This window comes from Empidonax traillii, unplaced genomic scaffold (genome assembly GCF_003031625.1).
Source record: "Empidonax traillii isolate 1590-97213 ecotype Southwest subspecies unplaced genomic scaffold, ASM303162v1 scaffold1699:size72841, whole genome shotgun sequence".
Taxonomy (NCBI): Eukaryota; Metazoa; Chordata; class Aves; order Passeriformes; family Tyrannidae; genus Empidonax; species Empidonax traillii.
Window position 1 is genome coordinate 3,087 of NW_020956892.1, and position 23,604 is coordinate 26,690.

A 23,604-nucleotide genomic window follows, 5' to 3' on the forward strand; every position below is an offset into this window, starting at 1 on the left:
GCCTCAGGTAACCGATGTGTGGCAGTGCAGAACTTGCTGTCCGTGTGTCCCCCCCCTCCCAGAATCAGGCAGAGCCAGTTTCACTGCTTGTGCGCTCAGGGACATGCAGGAAACATGTTAATATTGCACCATCCTTGCCTTTTGCCATATCCACTCCTTTTCCCAGACCTGCTTCCATCAGCTCCAGGGATGAAGGACACTGAAACCCGTCACTGTCACTCCTTTTTTCCCATACCCCCTGTCAGGCTCCCGCACTCTCCAGCCCAGTCTCCCACGGATCCATCTCCCACAAGCTGTCTCAGTCCCAGTTTAGGCTGCATAATCTCAGTTTGTGCTGCCTTCCATGCCCTGGATCTGCCTCCAGCGATGCCTATATCCCATACCCCTTTACCTGTACATCCATTTCCCACTTCCTCTGAAAATTCCATGTCCTTCCACTTTTTCTCATGACCCTGCTGCAGTTCCCAGGCTCCTACCTCATTGTATTCCACTTCCACATCATCCTCCTCCTGGCCAGCAGCTTCCTTATGCTCCTCTTCTGCTCTGGGCTTTGCCTCCTTCTCCAGGTCCCGCACATTGGGCACCTGCCCGTTGGGCCAGCCCCGGTCGCCCTCCTCTGCCCTGCAGTCTGCAGAGGCCGTGCTGGTGGACACGTGGGAGTCCTCACTGCGATTCGACGAGGCACTCAGCCTCTTCTCCTGAGAAAAGAGTTGGGATGGTCAGGATGGAACCCAGAGCAGCAAACGGAGTCATGTGGTGTGACTGGTGTGAGGCGGGAATGATCCAGCACCAACAGAACCAGCTTTCCCTCGGGATGCCCGAGGCTTTCCCTACTGAGTCTCCTCCATATCATCTGGGCCCACCTCATTCCACCTCCTGTGTAGGCAATTACTCTCAGTATCCCAGGGCAGCAAGGTGCCTTCTCTGAGCGCTCTATTCCCATCATTCCTGGGAATGTCAGAGTCTTCTCTTTCCCTCCCTGTGCTATGACAAAAGTGGCACCTTCACACACAGTTCCCCTTACCGATCTCTGTCTCCTGGTCCCACCTACTCCTCTATCAAAGTGCCCCCTCCTGATACCACAAGGCAGATTCCCAACCCTTGGAATCCAGACAATCTATTCTCTGTCCCTCTCAATCTTTCCCAAAAGTCAGTCCTTTCTGCCTCTCCATTCCCCAGATTCCCTACATGTTCCTAGTGGAAGGTGTCCCTGCTCATGGCAGGGGGCGGAACTGGATGGTCTGTAAGGTCCCTTCCAACCCAAACCATTCCCCAGATTCCATGTTTTCTATGGTTATCCATTGCCCAGTGACCAGCACTCACTTCTGAGTTAGGAGAGTTCAGGTCAGCATCAGCCTTGGCAGCATTCACCTCGTTGCGCCGAACCTCAATCACCTTTTTCATCACCTTCAGCTCGCTGGGGTGAGGGGTGGCTCGGCGTTGCAGGCCCTGCCGAAGGGAAACCCTCAGGAAAGGGATTCCGGCCTGGGCAGCACATGCCAGGCCTCAGGAATGAAGGAATGAACCCCTGCAGGTAACTAACACCTTTATCAGAGAGCCAGAGCCTTAGCCAGACATGCCCATGATGTCCTGCTGCAGGATCTGCTCCAGGCTTTACACAGCCTGTGGCTGAGAAGGAAGGGGAAAGAATGGAGGCAGGGAACGCTCAGTTCTCTCTGGACATCATCCTGCTCTCCATGTGACAGAGGGACTGGGAGAAATGATGGAGACAGGAAGTTTTAAATGGTGCTTCAGGCTTAGTAAATGCAAAATTGTTGACACAGAAATCCCTCCAGAACACAGGTGGGAAATCTTCTTGGGATATTTCCCTAATCCCTCTGGAGTTACTTAACAAGTCTGCCAAGTCCGAAAGCACCAGAATTGGTGCTGCTTAGCAAGTTCCATCCCAGGGAAGAGTCCAGAAAACCAGCATTCTAAAATTAATAAAGATGTTAAGAACAATCAAAAAAAACCCCAAACTTCCCAAAGCCAGCGGCACACACATGCTGCCAGGACAGTTGCAAACACCACTCATCAGAAGGATTCAGATTTCAAAAATGGCTTTCCACAAGATAAAAAGGAAAAAAAACAAAAAAGTCCTGCAGGAGACTGAAACCCCTGGAGCACTTGCTGAAAACAAACTTTTATCCTGCCCTTTGCATCTGCACTGAGAGCACAATGATCTCCTGCAGGTTTTGAGGTTGCCTATGGGATTCAGTACTTTACTAACAGGATTCCCGAAAGCACAGACTGCATTGGCTCTATGCTTGGAGGGAGAGGGATGGCCTGGGTTTGGCTGGGCAGCTTTTCCCCATGACAGGGGGTCAGCTAAACCCTATCCTGACAGGGCTCTGCTGGGATTTCTGGACATCCCCAGTGCTCTCTGCATACTTCAGTGACACAGCTCCACTCCCATGGATGGGACAGCACCAGAACAAGATCCTGCACCATGGCTCCCAGGAAATTCATTCCCTTTCACTCCTGCTTGGTTCCTCAGGGCACCAAATGCCCTCTGGGCTGTGAAAATCTCACACGTGCCCGCAGCAGTGTCACAGGGTGAAATATGGACACCACAGTGGCTCCCCATAGTTGGAAAGCTTAGCTTGTGCCTGTGTTTCCACAGGAAAGCCAACAAGCCTCCAGGAGCTTCTTACCCGTCTCTCAGCTCCAGACTCCTCCTCATCATCTCCTCTGGGTTCGTCCAGGAACTGGATGACACTGACTCTGTTTAAGTTGGTGTCCGTCCAGCTCTCGTCCACACTGTTCTGCAGGAGGTTCTCTGGGGAGAGAGGAAACACAGTGGGAGCTCCTTTCAGAAGGGGCAGGGTTCCAGGCTTGGATGGAAGCCAGTGCTCATCCCATTAGGGCATGTCTGCCGGATCTGCCCCTGGCATCAGAGGCCTCGAGGACAAAGGCTGTGGCCTCCAGCTCCTGTCACCTTCTGTACATCTCCCACCAGATCTACAGCCACCTCTACAGAAGGGCCTGATGGCTTAGCTCTAGTGCTCCTTACTCAAGAAGTAAGGAAAAAGGTAGGATTAAGGCAGGAATCGGTAGTATTGACACAAGAATATCATGGTGATAGGACGATAGGTAATGAACTGCTCGGTCAGTAGATCAAAGAACACTCAGAGACAAGGCTGCAGCTTCTTTATCATCTGGCAGAGAAGCAGTTCCTCAGTTTTAACAATCTCTGCCTGGGAAAAGTGTCCCAGTTGTTCAGGAGCCTGGATCTGCTATAGGATTCACAGTAAGTCCAATCCAGCAGAGAGGAAGGTTCAAGGCCTCAGCCCCTCTGGAGCACATGTCTCTGCAGCCAGTGCTTGTGACACAGATTCTTACCCAGGCTAGGAGACGGCTGCTGAGGGAGCAGGTAGCAAGTGAGAACCTTTTCTCCTGTCTTTTCATCATCCTCAGTTTGGAATTTCAGCATGGGCTGGGACTGGTTTTCTGCCAGCCACAGGGCTTTCAGATTAAGATTTGTCAAAGCAAAGGGCAAGTTCTGCAGCCTGCAAAAGAGAAGAACAACTGCTGGTTAAACTTACATCATCAGGAAAGAACTCACCTCAGCTCCAGGCTGCCCCATCCGAACAGAGAGAGAGAGCCAATCTGCTACAGATCCCTCACTCCTGCACCACTGGAGCAGCTGATCTGTGCAGCCCATGGCTCTGCCACGGCAGTGAACTGGGCTCCAGTAACCTACCCTCACCAGCCTTTAGCTGAGGACAACTCCCACCAGAAGTGTGAAATGAGGGGTTTGGAGGCAGAAAAACAATGCTTTCACAGCCCAGAGTACAGAGTGTTCCCTACAGAACTTCTGGTCAGCTTCCAGCTGCTCCCAAAAATACCAGTCCTAGCAAACAGAACTGCAGCCCAAACCTGCAGAACTCAGAACAGCTCCCAGGTACCCGCACACCATGAATGGGGCTTTGGCACCGATCACCTGGGGACTGATGACAGACCACAGAATCTGCAGGAAGGAAGCCAGTAACCAGGGATTTCCCCTGATCTTAATTTCACAGGTGGCAAAATGCCCTCACACTTCTGTGTTATCTCCGACACAGAGAAGGGCTGCCCAGGCAAAGGTTGATCCATTGGCAGCCGATCTGGGCTCCTCCACATTGCAGACCCCGGGATCCACACATATCCAGCATCTCCCTCACAGCAGCCTGCCCAGGAACACCCCCCTGTTAGCCTGCACACTCCTGCTGCTCACCTGTTCCCAGCCACATCCAGGACGTGGAGCTCAGTGGTGTTGGCAAGCTCAGGGGGCAGCAGAGCCAGCCGGTTGTCCCGCAGGGACAGCACGTTGAGGTTGGCACAGCCCCCGATCTCTGCCGGCAGCGACGTCAGACGGTTCCTGTCCACGTTCAGGTTCGTCAGCTTGGCCAGTTTGCCCAGGGACTTGGGCAAGGCCTGGGAAGGAGGCAAGTCAGTGGTTTTAAGAGGAAGGAGCAGCAGAATTGAGGTAAAAGGCACAAAGCCCTCTGGGGAAGGCTAAAAGGCACAGTTTGCGCAACAAGCTGTCTCCTGTCCCAACAGACTCATTTGGGATAACGCTCTTCAGCCCAACTTTTTTCCCTTGGGCTCACAGTCTGATCCATGCCAACTCCTCCCCCCCCAGCACACCACACTCAGACCTCCATTGGTCAAGACTTTCCTCCTGTTCATCAGCCCATTCCCCAATCCCTGTGTTTTACCAATCAAATAACGGGCAGTTTGCAGCAGGGCCACTGTCAATCAAACTATCCCATGGCCCCCTTGTCAATGCAGCCTGGATGGGCTTTGGGAATGGCTATCCTAGATCCCAACTATCTCAAAGAATTTTTCAGAGGGGGGGAAAAAAAAAAAAATCAGTGAGAGAAAGCAGCTTCCACCAGGGTCTTCCCAAGACTCCGTGAGCTTGGTGAAACTCTACGGGGAAGCAGCTGGAACACACCCAAGAATCCAGCTCAGAGGGCAGAAGAGGGGAAGGGATCCCTGGCAGGTGGCTACACTGAAAGCACAGGAGGGGCAGGTGGCTGCCCTGCACTCACCGTCAGCATGTTCTCGGTCAAGATGAGCTCTGACAGATTTTCACAGTCCCCAATTGACTCTGTCATGTCTGTCAGCCGGTTCTGGTCCACCTTGAGGATGGAGAGCTGCTTCAGCTGACCTGGCCAGGACAAGAAGTTAGGTGTGAGCTGTGCCAGGGGGAAGGATGCTGTTCTACACTCCCCCGCCATGATCTCATCAGGGATCACATAACCCAACAACACAGGCTCTCTGCCTTTCCTCCCATCAGGCCTGTTCACAGGCCTCACCCATGCCTGATACAGAAGAAGCACCTGAACTCTCCTGGAGAGTTCTGCCCACTTGTATCACCCATCGCTTCTGCTCTCAGTGACTGTGCCTGTGTCCACAGAGCCCTAATTCCCCGTCACACACACTCGTGGCTGAAGCTCCCCCAGAAACACTGCCCACCAGGCAATGAAGTCCTGCAGTGCTCCCCATCCCACGACACTCACCAATCCCATCCGGAATGCATTCCAGCAGGTTCTGTGACAGCAGCAAGTCCGTCAGTGCCACCAGCCCACTGACCTCATTGGGCAGCTGCTCCAGTTTGTTCTCCGACACATCCAGACAGACCAGGCGGCGGAGGTTGCCCAGCTCCTGGATCAGAGAGGAGACACCACAGCTCCAGGAAGCAGTTGGGGCAGAGGCAAAGGGGTGAACGAGGGCCTCAAACAGCACTCACCGGAGGCAGGGCCGAGAGCTGGTTCCGGTCCAGCCAAAGCTCACGCAAGTTTGGGAGCGCGCCCAGAGTGTCCGGCTGTAAGAGACAGGACAGCTATAGAATCAGTCCCTTCCACAGGGAGAAGCTGTTTGAGGACACTAAAATACACCCCACTCTGCAAAGCCAGCACTGTTCTGGTTCTCACACCTCCCAAGACCATCCACTGCACAGTTTATTACAAGATAGAAGCACGCATGTTTGGGAATGTCTGGGACAGCCCACTGGCTGCAGGAGGTCCCACGGGAAACATGGAAGGCATCAGAAGGACTGTCTGGCAGTGGGTAAGGCAAGAACTAAATCTGGAGCACAAGTCTGCTGGGGAGCAGCTGGGGGAGATGGGGCGGCTCAGCCTGGAGAAAAGGAGGCTCAGGGGGGACCTTCCTGGTCTCCACAACTCCCTGAGAGGAGGGTGAAGTCAGGTGGGGGTCGGGCTCTGCTCCCAGGGAACAAGGGACAGCACAAGAGGAAACAGCTTCAGGTAGTGCCAGGGGAGGTTCAGGTTGGATATTGGGGAAATTCCTACCAGAAAGGGCTGTCCACCCCTGGCACAGGCTGCCCAGGGCAGAGGTGGAGTCCCCATCCCTGCGTGGATGTGGATGTGGCACTTGGGGACATGGGGCAGTGGTGGCCTTGGCAGTGCTGAGGGAGCAGTTGGGCTCCATGGTCTCAGAGTTCTTTTCCAAGCTAAATGATTCCATGATTCTAGGGGATGGGAAACTCTGGCCTTACAGATGAAATGGGTCTTCCTCCTCTCACACATGGAAACAAACACTTGGGTACCACCGGCCAACTCAGTGTGACCCAGCGGCACCATCAGCCATGGCAGACACATTTTCATACCCCAAAAAACCTCCCCACTGATCAGCATTTGGAGTTCCTGCTCCACTGGAGTGTGGCTCTCGTGTCAAACACCTGTTCTCACAGGTGAGCTCAGCCTCTGCACAGCAAAGTTGTACAAACCCCTTTGCCTCCCAGTTTCAACGGTTTTCTGCCAAAACCCGTTCCAGAACACAAAGAGCAGGATCCAGTAACAGCTCAATTCACAGTTGCAAAGTTACGGAATGTTACTGGGTGCCCGAGACAAGATGAATCATGAGACTGTGCCCTGGCTCTCCACACACTGTGCACTGTCCCCACTGGATGGAGGCCCCCACACCAGGCTGCCCCTACTGCCAGGGACAACACAGAATGGCCCAGGACTCCACAGGGCAGAAATCAAATCAGAAAGGAGAAAGGCAGGAGGCTGGATGAGAAGAAAAACAGCTGGGGGCAGTGCAGGACAGAGGAGAAGGAAAGCACCAGAGAGTCTCCTCGGAAAGATCCTTGGCAGCCAGACAGGAAGCATTACCACCCCAGAACTTGGAAAAGGCAGAGCGAGCTGTGTGTGAGGCCAACAGGGCACAAGACACAAGGGCTGACACATGAAGAGAACATTAACTCGGGAAGAACAACTGGGCCATGCTGGGCAAATCAGAATCTTCCCAAACAACCTGCAGGTCTATTTCTTTGCATTTCAGGTGAAAACCCGCCTGCTTGCACCGCGGGTCTGCCCCTACCAACCACCCGCATTCCCTCCCCACCAGCCCTCACCTACCAGTACTTCCAGGTCATTGCCACCGAGATCCAACTGCTCTAACTTGACAAGGAAGGAGAGTGAACTGCAAGGCACAGGGGGCAGAGAGGGGAGAGAGATAAAACAGGAAATGAAGAGCGGAAGGTTAACATCTATGACACACACCGCACAAATCGCGTGATCTCTAATAACTCCTAAAGCAGGTGGGGCAACCCTGACCTTTCTCACGGTCCCTCTGAGCCCAGCAGTTTAGGGAGCTAGTACCTTCCCTGAGCCAGACCCTCGGCCCCAAGGAGTTGAGTTCAGAGGCACCAGCAGTCCCAGCACAGCCAGTTCCATTGATACCAGTTTGCCTTCTCCCCCTCCCACCACAAAATACTCTTTGAGTGAAACCATAACAGATGACCAGCCCCACCTTCACATCACTGCCCGTTTCTGCAGCAAGGACAGGGACCTGGGCACGGACTGACAGGTAACAGGAGGGACTCAGCAGATGACAGGAGAGACCAGACAAGACATGTTTGGGGGGCAAAGGGAGCACAGCTGCAGGGACAGGGAGGAATGACAAATTCAACAGCCTCAGTTTCCCCAAACAGGATGTCTCCGCTGCTGAAGAGGACGGGAGGACAACAGTGACATGATGTCTCAGGTGAGGTCACGATGTACAGACAGAAGCTCGCTATGAAGACACTGAACAGGACCTACAGCCTTGTCCCCACAAGTGGTCCATGGACACATCCTGAGCACCCCACACATCACACCTGGGGAAGGACAAGACCTGCAGTACCACAAACCCAGGGGACAGTTTTCCTGACACGCCCCAGGTGCTCATGTATCCTCATTCCTGAGTCTGACCCATAAGCTCCAACCCCACCTCCCCAAAGGGGGGCTGCTGTCTTTCACTGTGTTCCAGGGCAGTGCTGCTAGCCCAGCCCTGCCCACTCCCCCAGCAGGGAACAGCTTTATTCTCTCCCTAAGGAACTGTCCCAAAACAGAAACCCTCATATTTCTCTGGAAACAGCTCCACCTGTCAACACCACCCAAACCAAGGCTGTTGGGGCTGCAATAAAAGGGAGCTGCCTTGCCTGGGCCAGGCTGTAAAACTGCTTGGGCTACGCTGGAAAAGCAAGTTCCTACTGCATGCAGTGTGGACTTTGAGATATTACATTAACTCCTGCAAAGGTTTATCAACAGAATCATCCAAAGGATCCTGTTACACAGCACTCCCTCACCATGACTGCACATCGATTCTGACTCTTCTAAAGGTGATGCAGCCTCGACTGCCCCTCTGCACCTTCACAGCTTGAATTCCCAAAACAGGGACAAGTGAGCTGTGAAATCCACGCTGATGCATGAGGACTGGCAAAAGGCCTCAGTATAGATCACCCTCCACTATTCCACGAGAACACACTGCTGAGAGCCGCCCTTCCCAAGTCACTGGCTGTGTCCCACGTGTGTGGGAGAGATGAGGGGTGATCACAAGCTGTACAGGCTGAATTGTTTCAGAACTCAGTCAACAGCAGAAGACTGACCAATGAAATGGAATTTTGGCAAGTAAAGGTCACTGCAAGCTGAATCTTTCAAGGAGCTGAACCAGAACAACAAACCCCAAAAACACACTGATGGATTATGCCATCCCAAATTCTCAGTGTTGAAGCCCATCTACCCACTGGGCTCAGGAACTTTGAAAACAAAGCACCAGCCATTTGGGTAAGTCATTCTTCTCTTTGGCAAGGTCACCTGGACTCATTTAGAGTCATTCTTGGACACAGTGTGCAGCCAGAGTAAGTACCAGAGCCTCAGGCATGGGCAGGGAACCCGACAGCACCACTGACATGACTGACATCTGACTGACAGATCTGATCAGAATTGCCTTTGGCCTTCAAGATCCGTTTTCGACTTCTGGAAGTCATCCCAAAATAAAACTTGGGGAATTAGAGAAAGATGAAGAGAAGCTGGAATTGCACTGCAGAATGAGTATCAAGCCTGGACTAATATTCCAGTGAAAAACTCCAACACTTTATAGCACACAACAAGTACCTTGGTGCACAGCACCCTGATCTACCACAGGGCAACATGGGAGCACTAGGCATGAGAGATCTCCACGGAAACCCAAGGGGTTAGGTCACAGACCGGATTCTCAGACTTCAAACACTTGCTGGTTCTGAGATGGTGAAAAGCCATTGGGACCATCTTCACTGCAGTCTGAAAGCCCAGCTTTGGATGTAGCTACTGTACCTCTTCACCAGCATGGTGGAACCCAGCAGTGGTACCTGCCTGTATGGACACTCAGTCACAGGCCCAGAGGGCAGCAGGGCCCAACACCTGGACCCAAACTCCTCCTGTTTGCTTGCTCTCAGCCTGGAATTAGTGTTCAAGGCCAGGCCAGGTGGGGACTTGGAGCAACCTGATCTAGCGGAAGGTGCCCCTGCCTATGGCAGGGAGCTTGGAACATGATGAGCTTTAAAGTCCCTCCCATCCTAAACCACCCTGGGATTCTATGATAAGGAGCTTTGGCTCTTGTTTTCTCCCTGTGGTGATATTCCACACGGGACCATCTCAGCTGGTCCCTTCCTATCACATTTCTGCGACAGCATCACTGCTGACAAGTTCTGTGCAGAAAAGATCCGGTGACTCTGGCACCAGAGACAAGGCGATCGTGTGATTCTGATCTGTGCTTCTGTGTGGTGTAACCACCAGACCTGAGGCCTGAGACCTGATGAGGGCAGGTCCTTTCAGCTCTTTTTAGAAGGCCCTTGTCCTCTGGGTCGAAGCTGCCCCGGAATTCTACAAGCTGGTAGCTGGTGCCACATAAAGCCTGTGTTTGCAGGTCCCAAAGGGAAATAATCTTGGAAAGAGCATGAGCTCGAGTCAAAGCAGCATCTCTGAGGAAGGCACAGCCATCACACCAGCCAGACTAAAGCCCCAAATGCCTGAGCACAGGATCATCAGCTGCCTCCCTTGCCCTCTCCCTCAAATAAACCAGAGGAGCCAGGGAGGAAAAATAGTAGCAGCTGAACTGAATTCCCACCAGGAACAGTAAGAGAGCCCTGAGGAGATGATAACAGCTGCGTGTGTCACACCTTCACCGAGGAGTTTGCGTGGCCCAAAACACACTGTTGTTCAAAAAGGGGTCAGGTAGAACCCCTACCAACAGGAAAAGCTGAGGAATCATCAGTGGGATGGATAAGCAGGCAGAAAACAAGCTGACAGAGCTGATGGAGGGTAGAAAACTGAACAAATGACTCCCATGGCTCAAAGAAGAGATTATTGTACGGACTGGTTGGTTCTCCATGTTCATCTACCTCAGAGCATCATCTGCACTAACCAGGTCCCCTACCAGGAGCTCATCCCTGTCCCTATCTCTGAAACATTTATCAACACTTACCTCTTCTCTCTTGCTGGCTTATGTTTTTGTCTGCTGCAGGGAAGGCAGTTATCCCACCCAGAACAACCAGGAGGGATACTCAACAGAACAGATGTCAGAAGCAAAAGATACCTTCAGCTGTATCCTGCTGCTCTTCAAATCATGAACCTCACTGTGCACAGAGCTCCTCCTACACCCATATCCATACAGTTCTCTCTCTTTTTCCAAAAGAATCCATTGTCTGCTCCACCTCTCCAGGAAAAAGGGTTCTCACTATTTCCAGCAGCTTTTTTGGGGAACCCTGTCTATTACAAAGCGATCCTGACACAAAGACCGAGTAGAGGCTCTGAACATTCTTCCCTGCTCTCCAGCCCTGCACCATCCTCTCCCTCCTCACCCCAATTTACTGAAATTCAGCAAGATGCAGCTGACTTATGCCCAGACTATGCCCTCCCAAGCCAAGTGCCAGAGCCTGCACTGGTCCCTGAAGATTCAGTCCCTGAGGAAGCAGCAAGAATGATCAGGCAGGAGCCTCCTACAGCCCCCAGACAGACACTCACGTGGGGAGAGTCTTTAGCAGGTTCTCACGAAGCTCCAAAGTCACCAGGTTTGCCAAACTGCAAGAGAAAAGGGAGCGAGAAAGCCAGGTTCACTGGACAGGGCTTCAGGGACAAAAGGAGCTGCTCATCTCCCTTCCCCTGGGATGACCCCTCGTGTCCTGCACAATGCATGAGCGTGCACTCGTGGATGGAGACGGGGGAACAAAAACAACAGGGGTGGAAATGGCTTTGATGGAGGTGAGTGCTTGCTGCAGCCATGGGGAACAACACTGTGCCCACACTCAGGACAAGGAACACGTTGTCACAACAGGACTGCCTGCCCAGAAAGGTAAAATCCTTCAAGTGTGGAAAGCCAAATCCCATGGGAGGGGCACTGCACCCCATGGGCAAAGCCCCACGGAGCCATTTTGCAGCAGCATAAATAATTCCAAAGTCATCATTTGCTTGGAAAGGGGCAAATGGGCACTAGGAACACAGGGAAAGGCAGGATTTGAGAAGCCTGGATCACTCCTTACTGTGCCACAGACCACAGGAAGAGAAGCTGCTGGGGCCAGGACAGGAACTTTTGTAGAAAGGTTTTTAAGAAGCCAAGGCTTCAGAGGTGTCCACACAGCACTGCCAGCACTGGTGCAAAGCTGCCCCTGGCACATCCCTCCAGGTCCTGCCAGTCCCCACCCCACCAGCGTGTTGTCCCCACCCCAGCCTCTTCCCCGCCGCCAGGACAGGGCCATACTCACTTCCCAATGTCAGTGGGGAGGCTCTGCAGGGACACGTCATTCAAGGCCAAGTGGCCCAGGCTGCGGAGCTGGGTGAAGCCCTCAGGAAGCCTGTGAGAACACGAACAAAATTCCATTAATCCTGTGTACAAAGCACCAAATGCCCCAAAACACCTAAATTACCCCTAAGCCAGTCTTCTCCCAAGTAGTACCAAGACGTGGAAAAGAAACAGGCAGGAACCAACACTGAGTCTGGCTGCTGATCCAGGACAAGCTCTGTTTTCAAGACCACAAAAACCCCTTGCACAAGAGAGTACCTGTCCAGGTGTGCAAACTCAGCTCTGCAGTACTCGAGCATGAATGCCACACTAAATCATGCCATGGGATCATTTACACTCGGAAGCAGGGAGGGCTCCCAAACACTACAAGTGCCCAACAAAGGATATTTCACTGCAGCATTCCCTGGGACCAAGCACCATCACAACAGATCCAAGGTGTGACAGAATAGGGAAAAACCCTGAAGGAAGTAATTCTTTTGCTGTTTGCAGGCAGCCTCTGGAGGCCCCATGTCTCCCCACACTCATCTCAACCCTGGACCAGGAAAGGGCTCTGACAAATAACACCTGGTGCAGAAATGCTGGATTGTCCCGCTCTAGCAGTGCCCAGAACCACGGGAGGGAAGCAAAGTTATATCTGCCTAAAGGAAGACCTGGGCAGCACCTGCCCTGGGCACAAAGTCCAGGGGGCACCTGGGGCCTCAGTGGCCCCTGCAGGGACCCTGGCAGACAAGAACTGTAGAGACAGAGAGACAAGGCAGAGATTCCCACTCGGGCACAGCTCGGGGCACTGAGATATCAGGGCAACAACCTAACGTGGTGTTCAAAAGATGGTTGTCATCAGTTCTGAATAAGAGAGGGAGGGAAAGAGAGGCTGAGAGGAAGGAGCACAGCATGCAGGTCTTTCCTCCTCTGCAGTGCAGAGGGGGCACAAAGGGGGCTCTGAGAGCGCAGAGCACCGCACAGGCCTTTCCTCCTCAGCAGCACAAGCCCAATGTCTATTCTGGTTTGTGACCACAGTGAAGGCATGGGGAAGGAGGAGGAGGAAAGTCCTCATCACTGACACCAGTACAACTAAAGGCTCATCAGTCCAAGGCACAGGCCCTGCAGAGGAAAGAGCACACAGCAGCTCCTCCCCGAGCCGAGCGTTTCACCTGCCAGGAGAGCAGACACCTGCAGGTTTGGCACAGGCAGGGTGATCCCAGGCCTTGGCTTCACAGGAAGACAATTACAAGACAAAGACCAGAGAAAGCCAGGGAGAATACAACTCTTCTACTCAGCTGGACTAATGGGTTGCATATGCCTTCTTACCTGGAGAGAGGATTCCCACTGAAGTCTGCGATTTCCAAGGATTTGCAGAATTTGATGCTTTCAGGAATTTCTGGAATGTCTGGGAAAAACAGGCGAAAGAAAAAAAGAGGCTTGAGAAAAGCCTATCATGTGGAAAATGGGACAGCAGGTACTGATGGCAGCCTGAGCCATGGTAAGATAACCCCACTGTCACAGCTGAGGATCCCCGAGGGACCCGCTCCGCAGGGTGTGGAAAGGGCACTGCCTCTCCCAACAGGAGGACACCGGGAACACTGCAGGGCTTGGGCACCACTCCCGCCCAGCTCTGGCCTTACCATTGCGGGAGATGTCCAGCTCCACCAGCTGCATGAAGTTGGCCACCTCAGGGGGAAGCCTCTGGATCTCATTGTCGCTCAGGCCCAGCTTGCGCAGGTTCAGGAGCCTGAAGAAAGGCTGTGACAGAGAGGACGCAACTGGGTCAGCAGCAGTTCTGAGAGAAACTCATCTCCCCACCTCAGGCCAAGCCTGAGAGCCATCCCTGAGACACCTGGCTGTTCCCATAACCCCTGCCCTGGTCGGGCTCTCCCAGGGCAGTCACTGCAGGAATGAGAGCTCCCATGAAGGGCTACAAGGGATGATGGTGAAAGAATAGAGGCATAAATGAGTTAAGCTTGATCATTCATTTACCATCTGTTATCCCACTCTTCTTCTCCCTCCCATGTAGGATACAAACTGGACATTCCTTGTTTCCTACAACGACAGTTTGCCTCAGGCTCTCAAAGCTAGCACCACGGGGAAGTCACTCTAAAGCAGCTCGAGACAGAGACTCAAGTTTGAGTCTGGTCCAGGCAAGCCAACAAGGGAGAAAACACAGGGAGATTTCCAGTCCAAAGTGCTGCCCCTGCTATCACACACATCTGCTGTTCAAGGATGTTGTCAGGACATCAGTGGCAGGTCCCCTCACAATCAGGGAAGGTGTTTGTGCCCCTTGTGCCAGATGGAAAAGGCCAAGGTAAGCTGTACAGCCCAAGTAACACAGAACTAGAGAAGGAAAGAAAATTCCTTTCTACCAACACAACAGCCGTAGGAATGGTGACTGGAAGGGGCCTCACAACACCTAACCTCTTCACATCCACCCTGGCTCTCATAAGCTGCAAATGGCAAATTCCAGGATCCATCAGTCACACTCCTCCAAGACGCCACCGGGCCTGGTGAGTTTTCTAAACACAGTGGACTGTAATTATCAACTGAGAAAATCCTGCAGCTCCTTCTGACTATTGCCAGAGGTCGGATCCTGGACAGTGTGGGAACCGGGGCTGGGGTGTTTGCTGCATTTCCTGGATTGTTTTGGAGTGCTGGGAATAACAAACAAACAACCTGGGGCCACTTGCAGAAAATGAGATCGTTTAGGAAGTGACCTGAAATAAACTCAGGTCTGCGCAGTGACACACAGAAGCCACTTCTAATCCACATCAACCCTGTGTCTGCCCTCAGCAGAGGCAGGGAGGGAGTCACAGAAGCACAGGGACTCCTAAGACCCCTCACGGATCAAGAAACACAGAGCCAGGGCTGCTCATGCAGCACACGCTGAGAGGGATCAAACCAGAGTGAGCTCTGAACCTCCCTCCTCAAGGGGGATACCTTTCCAGGCATCCACCTCCACAAGAGCTGCTAGGACAGACCTCCCCAGGAACAACTGGGAGGTACCATGAGGTGTGGGGTAGTGGGACGAACAGCACTGATAGGAAACTCACACTCCCGGTGTCCCAAAGTAGCATAACAATTGTATAATGAGTAAATAAATGGAAAATAAGCCCTCTCATCACTGACCCGTTGTGGGCTCTGTTCAACTTAGTTTATCTAAGGCAAACCAGCTCGGTGAGAAGGAAGTGGGTGAAAGTCTAAATGACAACAAAGGTTCAGGGGGAACAGGAATTTAGAGACTTGATTTGCTATTGTTTCCTAGAGCCTTCTCCTAATTTTAGAATGCAAGGAAATTCCAGGCAAGACATCATGCTGACCTGCCAGAGTCTGCATGTTGGAAAATAACCACGGGGACAGAACATCCACAGCCCAGGCTGCAGTGCTTCTGCCTGTGGGTTCAGGCAGCCTCAGAACAAATGAGCACACTTTTAAACAACATTCAGAATAAGCTGGAATAAACCCATGCCATATGTGGCACAGCAATACATCTGGGAAGCGTTTACACACAGTATTTTCTCTCACCCAGCTTTTTCTTTTCTTTTTTTTTTAAATAATAATAATTATAATAATTAAAAAAATATATATATATATCCAAACCCTCCCAAACCCCCCCAGTGCTGCCAGACTGTCATCAGAGCTGGGCACAGCTCTCCATGCAGGAACTGAGGAGGACACAAGTGCCACATCCCACCTGCCAGAGTCAGTTACACTGGACCTGAATAAAATATTTACATGTGACAAAAAATAAAACCAGCCACTTGCCATCACTAGTGGGCACAAAAAAACAAATGTGAGAATTACAGTGTTCTCATGCTTGAATTCAGATTTGATATTTGCCAGAGATGGCAAGAGGATGTGACCAAGAGCTGCAACTGCTGTCTCTGACTCGAATTTCCACGTCATTTACAGCTCAGTATTCTGTGAACTGGGGACTTCAGCTTGTCAGCCCAATGGCCCAATTCCCAAAGCCAGGGCTGCACAGGAGACTCCCTTGTGACACTGGAAAATTAGAACAAATTCATTTAAAAATTTTCACTGGAACTGAGAGGGAATCCTTAAGCCTGTGTCTCTGGAGACTGGCAATGATCCCTTTTGTTAATCAAAGTTCAGCCCATTTCCCAGAGCTGGCAAAGTACAAGCTCTGGATTTAGCACCACACTGAACGTCTCCAGTAAGGTGAAACTCCCATAACTTCAACCTTTTCTGATACATAAAATAAAACACCATCAAATCTGCCTGACCCAGATCCTTCAGAGTCCAAACTGGACTGAGAGAAGATCAAAAACAGAAGTTTGAAGAAAATTAGGTAAGCACAATCTTTCCCCGTTTCCTGGCCGCCCAGAAGCCCAAAGCCCACACGGATCAGCACAGAAGGATTCCAACACACAGGAATCCCGGAGCAGCACGGACAGATTCCAGCACACTGGAATCCATCAGGGTAGAGTTATCACTAATTCAAGTTATCGCTAATTCAAAAGAGCTAAAGACTGGAGCGTACCAATATAACAGTAGTCGGGTAACCGGTGGGAAAAGCCTTTGTAAATCAAGGATGTATTACAAGGATATTCACTGCTGGAGAATGGGAGTGTTCACAGGGTGGGTAAGATGGAAAACAGCTACAAAACTGTCCTGCAAGTAAGATTTAGGGGCACAAACTCTTACGATACCCAGAACAGAGCAACCCCAGGGTAACTAACTGGTAATACAGTAATTAGCCATTAATTAGTGACAGGTATAAAGAGCCTGTAAAGCACCAGGAGCCAAAAGATAAGAAATGCTCCACAAAATTACAACATGCCAAAAAAGAAAGGCAGAAAATGGAAATCCAGGCTCTGCAGCAGGTTTTCAACATCCTCCCTCAGTAGCCTTTTGAGAGATGAAGGCAGGCAAACGCAGGAGAAGTCATTCAAGGGTTTTCTCTAAGTTCTGAAATTAAATTCAGTTACTTCAGTCTTTAAAAAAAGGCAATACAGATCCATGGATTTCTCAGTCAAAAGGGACAGTGATGTAATATCCTTCCAATCCTTTATACATCACAGACCTTTATCACAGATCCAGGCAATGATTTGGGTTGGAAGGAACCCTGGGAGATCTCCAGTCCAACCTCCTGCACAAGGCAGAGTCAGGGTGAGGTCAGAGCAGGTTGCTCAAGCCACTCCGGTGGTTCACAGGCCCCTGCAGAACCAAATAAAAACCTGTAAATGTCCCTTGCTGCTGCCAGGCAGATACTGAGAGGGACCAGTATCACCCAAGAGAAGGAACCAGCAGAACCTAGAGAGCCCCTGATGTGCCAAACCCTGCCCAGTGACACCCTCCAGTCACACAGCTATCCCCTTCAAACCCACCTTTTTCCTTGCTGTGCTGCTTTTTTTTTTTTCCTTAACTGGAGAACTGAGACATCCATTGATGGGTTTTCAGTGCTGGACCCTGTTTTGACTGGAAGTTATGTGATGGCACTTCTGGGATGCCAAACCATAGAAGGATTTTGGAAGGAAGGGACCTTCAAAACCACCCAGTCCCACCCCCTGCCATGGGCAGGGACACCTTCCAGTACCCCAGGTTGCTCCAAGCCCCGTCCAACCTGGCCTTGGACACCTCCACAGATGGGGCAGCCACAGCTTCTCTGGGCAACCCATGCCAGGGCCTCCCCACCCTCACAGGGAAAAATTTCTTCCCAATACTCCATCTAATCCTGCCCTCTGTCTGTGTGAAGCCATTCCCCCCTGTTCTGTCACTCCAGGCCCTTGTCCCAAGTCCCTCTCCAGCTCTCCTGGAGCCCCTGGAGGTACTGAAAGACTGCAATAAGGTCTCCCCAGAACCTTCTCTTCTCCAGGCTAACCCATCCCAATTTCTCAGCCTTTCCTCACTGGAGATGTGCTCCAGCCCTCTGATCATCTCTGTGGCTTCCTCTGGACTCGCTCCAACTGGCTGATCCGTGCAGGAGTGAGAAAGGATGAAAACCCCGTGCAATTATTAAAGAACCTCTTGATTCAGAGCACTGCCTTTAAAGTCAGTTTGGCCAGAGCAGGATCACGCTGTGACAGCCAAAACTGTGCCCAAAACATCCCCTTCAGAGTGAGACCCTGCAGCAGCTGAGCAGAGCCGCCCTGGTTGTACCTCACTCATCCTCGGTGGTGAGGTCAGCCCTGCCTGAGGAACACTCCTGCACAGCACACCGTGGTTGGATTTGAGGTTACCCAGAGAAACAGCAACAGGCTCAGCCGGTTTATGGAAACAAGACACACTGGTAGCAGCAAACACAAGCTCCATTGGCAGATTCACCTTTGGCTCCTGCCAAGGAGCTGGAACACCTCGGCACTGGGGCAGTCCAGAGCCTCCCTCACACGTTGATGTCCAGCTGCTTATCCCAGACATGATTTCCCCTGATAACACAAAGATACCTGACACCCACTGCAGAGCTTCTCACCCAGCGAGAGGCACAAGCACAAAGGTCCTCGACCCCAGGGAGCTCAGGACTCGGGTGGTGTTGAGCCTGGGCTTCAGCCAGGTCAGGGCACAGCTCCAGCTCCGGCCCGTGGGAAAGCAGAGGGAGCAAAGGAGGGAGGAGACACCCACCCAACTCAGAAATGAGCTTCAGGGTCAGCTACAGCAGGTTATCCAGGGCGGTACAGACACACACAGCAATGTCACATGATGTACATACACAGCAAAGTCACATATGTGTTACACACCAGAGTCACATGTGACATGTACATAGACAGCAGTCTCTCAAGGGGCCCTCTTAGCCCAGCCTCTGTGTGTAAGGAACCATCTGGAGGAGGTTCCATCCCCCTCTCTGTCATGACAAAGCTTCCAAACTGTGTTTCTCCAGCTTGCTGACATGACGTGTCCTCCAAACTCAATCCTGCCTCTTTAACTGTCTGTGTTCGTGTCTAGGAAGCCCCAGCATTAGTGCTGAGGCTGCAGCAGAGCCCCAGGACATGAATGAAGGGTTACTGGAGCTCTTAAATAAGCTGAGAGAACCATGGTGTCCACACACTGATTCTGGGAACTCAGACACCACCCCCATAGCTCCCTTCTGCTGCAGTTCGATGCTTGGCAGAGCCTTGGTCCTCCCCCCATTCACTTATTCAGTCAGACCAAGAGGTGGAAAATGAAAAAAGGAGAAAGGACAATGGATAAAAGGATCAGGACAAACACTCTGAGCCACCAGTCAGCTATGCCGTTTCCCAGAAACAACAAAATCCCGAGGGCAGGGCTGGAAAGCCAACTATTCCCCAGCCAGGATTAGGGACAGAGCCAGCCCAGCTTGGGGCTGACAGCGCTGGGTCACCGCAGCCACCCCCACAGTGGCATGGTGGGCCTGCTCAGACACGAGGGGGGAATGGGCTGCGGTCCCAGAACAATCGGGCAGTCTGACCGTGCACGGCAGCTCAGGGGGATGGATCCACAGACTCACCGAGCTTCCTGTGCGGAATGCTGGTGCCTGCAATGCCAGCGCCCGGCCCGCAGCAACCACGGCCACGAGGCCAGAGCCCTGTGCCCATCCACTGTGCACACGGTGGCAACACAAGCCCGTGTGTCCTACAGCTCCCATCTTACTGGCAGGAAGATGCATCTTCATCCCCGAGGAAGGAGAGAAAGCATTTGGCTGTTGAGCCTGGAACCTGGAAAACACCGACCATGTCTGCATGCAGACTGATTGCCCCTCCCAGGTCAGCGTCACAACTCTTTGTTTTCCCGAGGCTATAAAAGAAGGGGCTTCTGGTCTACCTGAGGCTGACCTTCAGCTCCCCGCTTCACCTAGTGTTAATCCCAGGGGAACGGGACTAGGACATGGGAGTCTTCATTCCCCATCACCATCTTGTGCTCTTCTCCACAGCCCCATGTTCCCACCTGTACCTGGAGGAGAGCCATCTCCGTGTGTTAAGAGGGAGGGAGGAAGGCAGATGGACACCCAGGCTCCTCTACTAGATTCCTCGGAGAAGGAGCTGTCTGTCCTCAGCACGGACAGCTCGTGGGCACTGCCTTGGCCCCAGCACCCCTCCTTCAGACAGCAGGGGCACCGCTGCCTAGTGCTACCAGGCCATGGGGTCATTCCTCCCCTCAGCTGAGCTGGCTTCAGGCAGCTTTCAGCGCATCACCTCAGAATGACACGGCACACGGCAGTGCTGCTGGAGGGGAGCAGCACATGGGAAGAGGAGTCAAGCACCACCTTAACCACAGAGCCACAACGATTTCACACACAGGTCAACGGCTCCGAAACACGGTGGTGATGATTGATACAGCTGGAGAACAGGAACCAGGTCTACACTGCAAACATAATCTTCACTCTGGAATGGCACAGACTCTTCCTGTTTCTGCAGCCAAAACCATCACAGCATTCCCAGCTCTGCTGCCCTAACAGCAGGGCTCAGGCATCTCCTCTTCCTCAGAAACAACCTGTGACAACCCAGGTTTGACCCAAAACACAAGCCCTGAGACAGCGGAACTGGAAGTAGATGATTTTGCTGCATGGACCAAGCACTCCAGCAACGCCTGCTGTTCGACAGTTCCTCCAACACAGGCTAAAGGGATCCAAGGCAGAGGCTTTGCCAACCCTTTCAACCCTGGAAGTGCCTGTGCTAAGGACAGGTCCTCCTCACCTCTCATTTCTCTTCAGAGAATTTCAAGTCCAACTGTCCAGCCCTGCCAGCACAGTCCCTGCCTCCAGCGGGACAGCACAGGTTTAATTAAGGCAGAATCAGACTGTGAAGCAGGAAAATAATTACAATTCTCCTAGTGATTCATGAGCAAGAGAGCCTGGTTCCCAAGCCACCATGGGCTGGGCTCCCAGCTGATCTTTGTGTTTGTCTCCAGCCTGGACAAATGGACGGAGCCCTGCACCACAGGCAGGAGTTGTCTGTCTGTCCATCCGTCAGCAAGGGCAATGCAGCACACCTTGAATGCTGCCAGCAAAAGCAGCTCATGTATTTGAGCCTTGTGTTTCACTTCCATTTTCCCAGTTAAACATGGGCTTGACATTCTAGGACCTGCCCCTGGAGGAAGCAGAAACTGCGGCACGCTCCACAGCCAGGCACTGGGATGTGGGAGCACACACCTACCTCGCCTGCCTAGAGACCTACAGGCAGTGGAAGTGTGACCAGACCTCGGGTTCCCCCCTTTCATACCTGTGCTGAGAGAAGACCTCTGACACCTGTGCCAGTGGGGAAAAGCCAGTCTGGAAGCTGGAAGCAGCAACCGCAGAGCAAAACACTTGGGAGTTGATCGGCTCCAAGGTTAAACTCGGCCCTCCCAAGCCACCGTGCTCAAAGCCAGCATGGCACAGGTGAGGCCACAGAACCAGAAAGACCTGTATCCCATGGCTGGGCATCACGGGCAGGACGCCAGGCCCGGAGGCTGCACAGCTCCCTCAGCAGAGCAGGACTAGGTCCGCTTCCAGCAGAGCCCACTGCCTCCAGGTAGCACCAGGCTGGATCACTGGGAGCAGAGGTCAAACAAGTGATCACACTGCTGAGAGGAGGGAACATCAGTTTGGAGTTGCAGTGGAGCGGCTGCTCCCCAGCCCCAGGGGCAGCCCTGGTGCCACAGCAATGGCACCACAACCACTGTCCAGGTAGACCCTCGTGCTAATTACCCATGGACTCAGTCTGACCACCTCAGGAGGTGTGGGACAAGACCACGGGCAGTGAATGCAGACCACCTGCCCCCCAACACCAGATTTTCCCAGCTGGCTCCTGCAATGTTTCCTTCTCCACTCCTCAGCATCTGCCAGATCCTGAACCGGCTTCAGCTTTTTCTGGCCACATTACCAACACCTGAAAGGCGACGACAACACTGAGTTGCAAAGAGACGCTGCTGCCACATCAAGCACCAGCACAACCACGCTCGGGTCTGCACCCAGACCCACAGCAAAGGGCACAGGAAGGGAGGATCCTCCTCGCCTGCCCACAGCCAGGAGAGGCACGAGGGGCCTGGCAGGGCAGGGTGCCGAGGGCACCGAACACGAGTGGCCCCACATGCCCCTGCCTACACTCGCAGGGAAGAGAGCACCAGGGAGGCTGCTCCCTGCCCTGCTCCCTGCCCCGCTCCCTGCCCAAGACGGACACAGCCCTCCCCGAGCAGACTCGCGGATTTCCGACTATTTAACCCCGTATCAGGCCCTGAGGAATGCATTGCAAATACATAAAAGTACTTAAGCATGGGGAATACATTCCAGCGAAGACAAAGCAAGCTGTCTCCGAGCCAAAGCCTCAGCAGCTGCTGCTTCCCAGGCACTGAAGCAGGACTGAGGAATGCCTGTCCCCTCCGGAGGGGCCCGGGCAGCAGCTGCCACCAGCACAGGGCCAGGATGGCATGTGGGAGCAGGGAAGAATCTCTGGTCCAGAGGGAATGACAAACCAATCCAGGGCAAAAAAAAAAAGGCAATCCCAAAACAGATCAGGGCACCACAATTAACACCCCGCAGCTGAGAGGGACTTGGGGGGTTATCAGAGAGCTATCGATGCTCTGAGACAGATCTTCAGCACAAGGCAGCAGCAGTGGTGTACAGCTGCACGAAGAGACAGGCCCTGACCACAGCCTAAGTACACACAGCCTCCACCTTCGTCCAGTGCAGTAGGACAGGACGAGTCTGAAATACAAATGCCACCAGAACTCCCTGCAGCAGGCGCGGGGCATCCAGGAGCATTTTCCATTGAAATACTGGGATGTATGAAATAATTGGGGCACTTAGTGCTGTGGTTTAGTTGACAAGGTGGCATTCGGTCAAAGGTTGGACTCGACGGTCTTGGAGGTCTTTTCCAACCTGAATGATTCTGGGATTGTACTGCAAAAGCGTTAATCTGGAGAGACCTGCAGAGGTCATTTCATGGAGAGCATCCCGGCTGTGGGCGAAGCAGCCAAACCTAACATATCCCAAGTACTATCCAAGGACCTCTCCCCCTTTCTGACCTGCTCTACCATTTACCTCTTCCCCCCCAGGCCCCTCCCTGGCATACCAGCACCTCAGCAATCACCTCCCATACAGCCAAGGGGAAACCATCTTCTTCTAAACCATCTTCTTGGGAAAGTAGGGTCCCCTTGCAACTAAAAAAAGTAATTGACTGATCTGCAATGCCACAGCTATCAGCAAGGGGAAAAATGCCAAGAGTTGTATTATATAATAACCTGTTCCAATTGTTTTCAATCAGATTGTGTTTTCCTGATGCAGAAATCACACCTAAGTTTATCCAACAACGTTATCTCCAGCACTGAGAGGCACGATAAAACAAACAACCAAAAAAACCCAGTAAGCCAGCTCTAATCCCGAAACTGGGAACCTGAGACAAGACAGTGAGACCAAGCCCAGTAACCAGTCTCCCCCCAGAGCAGGGGACTTCATGGTAGACTGTACCCTTGGTATGCAAGGAAGCACATCTAGGGGACTAGAGAAGTCTTGAAGAAGAGTTAAGTGTCCCTGTGTGGAAGGATAGACACAAATATCTCCTCCGAGCAGGAAGAGGACGAGGAAGAAGGCGCCAGAGGAACTCCCAGGGAGACAGTTTAGACACACAGCACTAAATGCCCTGAATCATGAATGGAACAAGGAGTCAGAGCCCA

The 23,604-nt window shown here is 52.5% G+C and overlaps 1 protein-coding gene across 1 annotated transcript in view; it reads right to left on the reverse strand.

Annotated features, from left to right (window-relative positions):
• The window catches only part of LOC114070815 (leucine-rich repeat-containing protein 1-like), a 31,834-nt gene that overhangs the window by 1,078 nt on the left and 7,152 nt on the right, over positions 1–23,604 (reverse strand). Inside the window, exons 2-14 of the mRNA XM_027908403.1 lie at positions 13,674–13,791; positions 13,360–13,438; positions 12,014–12,103; positions 11,277–11,333; positions 7,371–7,434; positions 5,738–5,812; positions 5,508–5,652; positions 5,037–5,155; positions 4,217–4,416; positions 3,343–3,509; positions 2,655–2,779; positions 1,324–1,449; positions 477–698 (exon numbers count right to left, since the gene is read on the reverse strand). Coding sequence (XP_027764204.1) covers positions 477–698; positions 1,324–1,449; positions 2,655–2,779; positions 3,343–3,509; positions 4,217–4,416; positions 5,037–5,155; positions 5,508–5,652; positions 5,738–5,812; positions 7,371–7,434; positions 11,277–11,333; positions 12,014–12,103; positions 13,360–13,438; positions 13,674–13,791 — 1,587 coding nt within the window. The remainder of the gene's footprint in view (positions 1–476; positions 699–1,323; positions 1,450–2,654; positions 2,780–3,342; positions 3,510–4,216; positions 4,417–5,036; positions 5,156–5,507; positions 5,653–5,737; positions 5,813–7,370; positions 7,435–11,276; positions 11,334–12,013; positions 12,104–13,359; positions 13,439–13,673; positions 13,792–23,604) is intronic.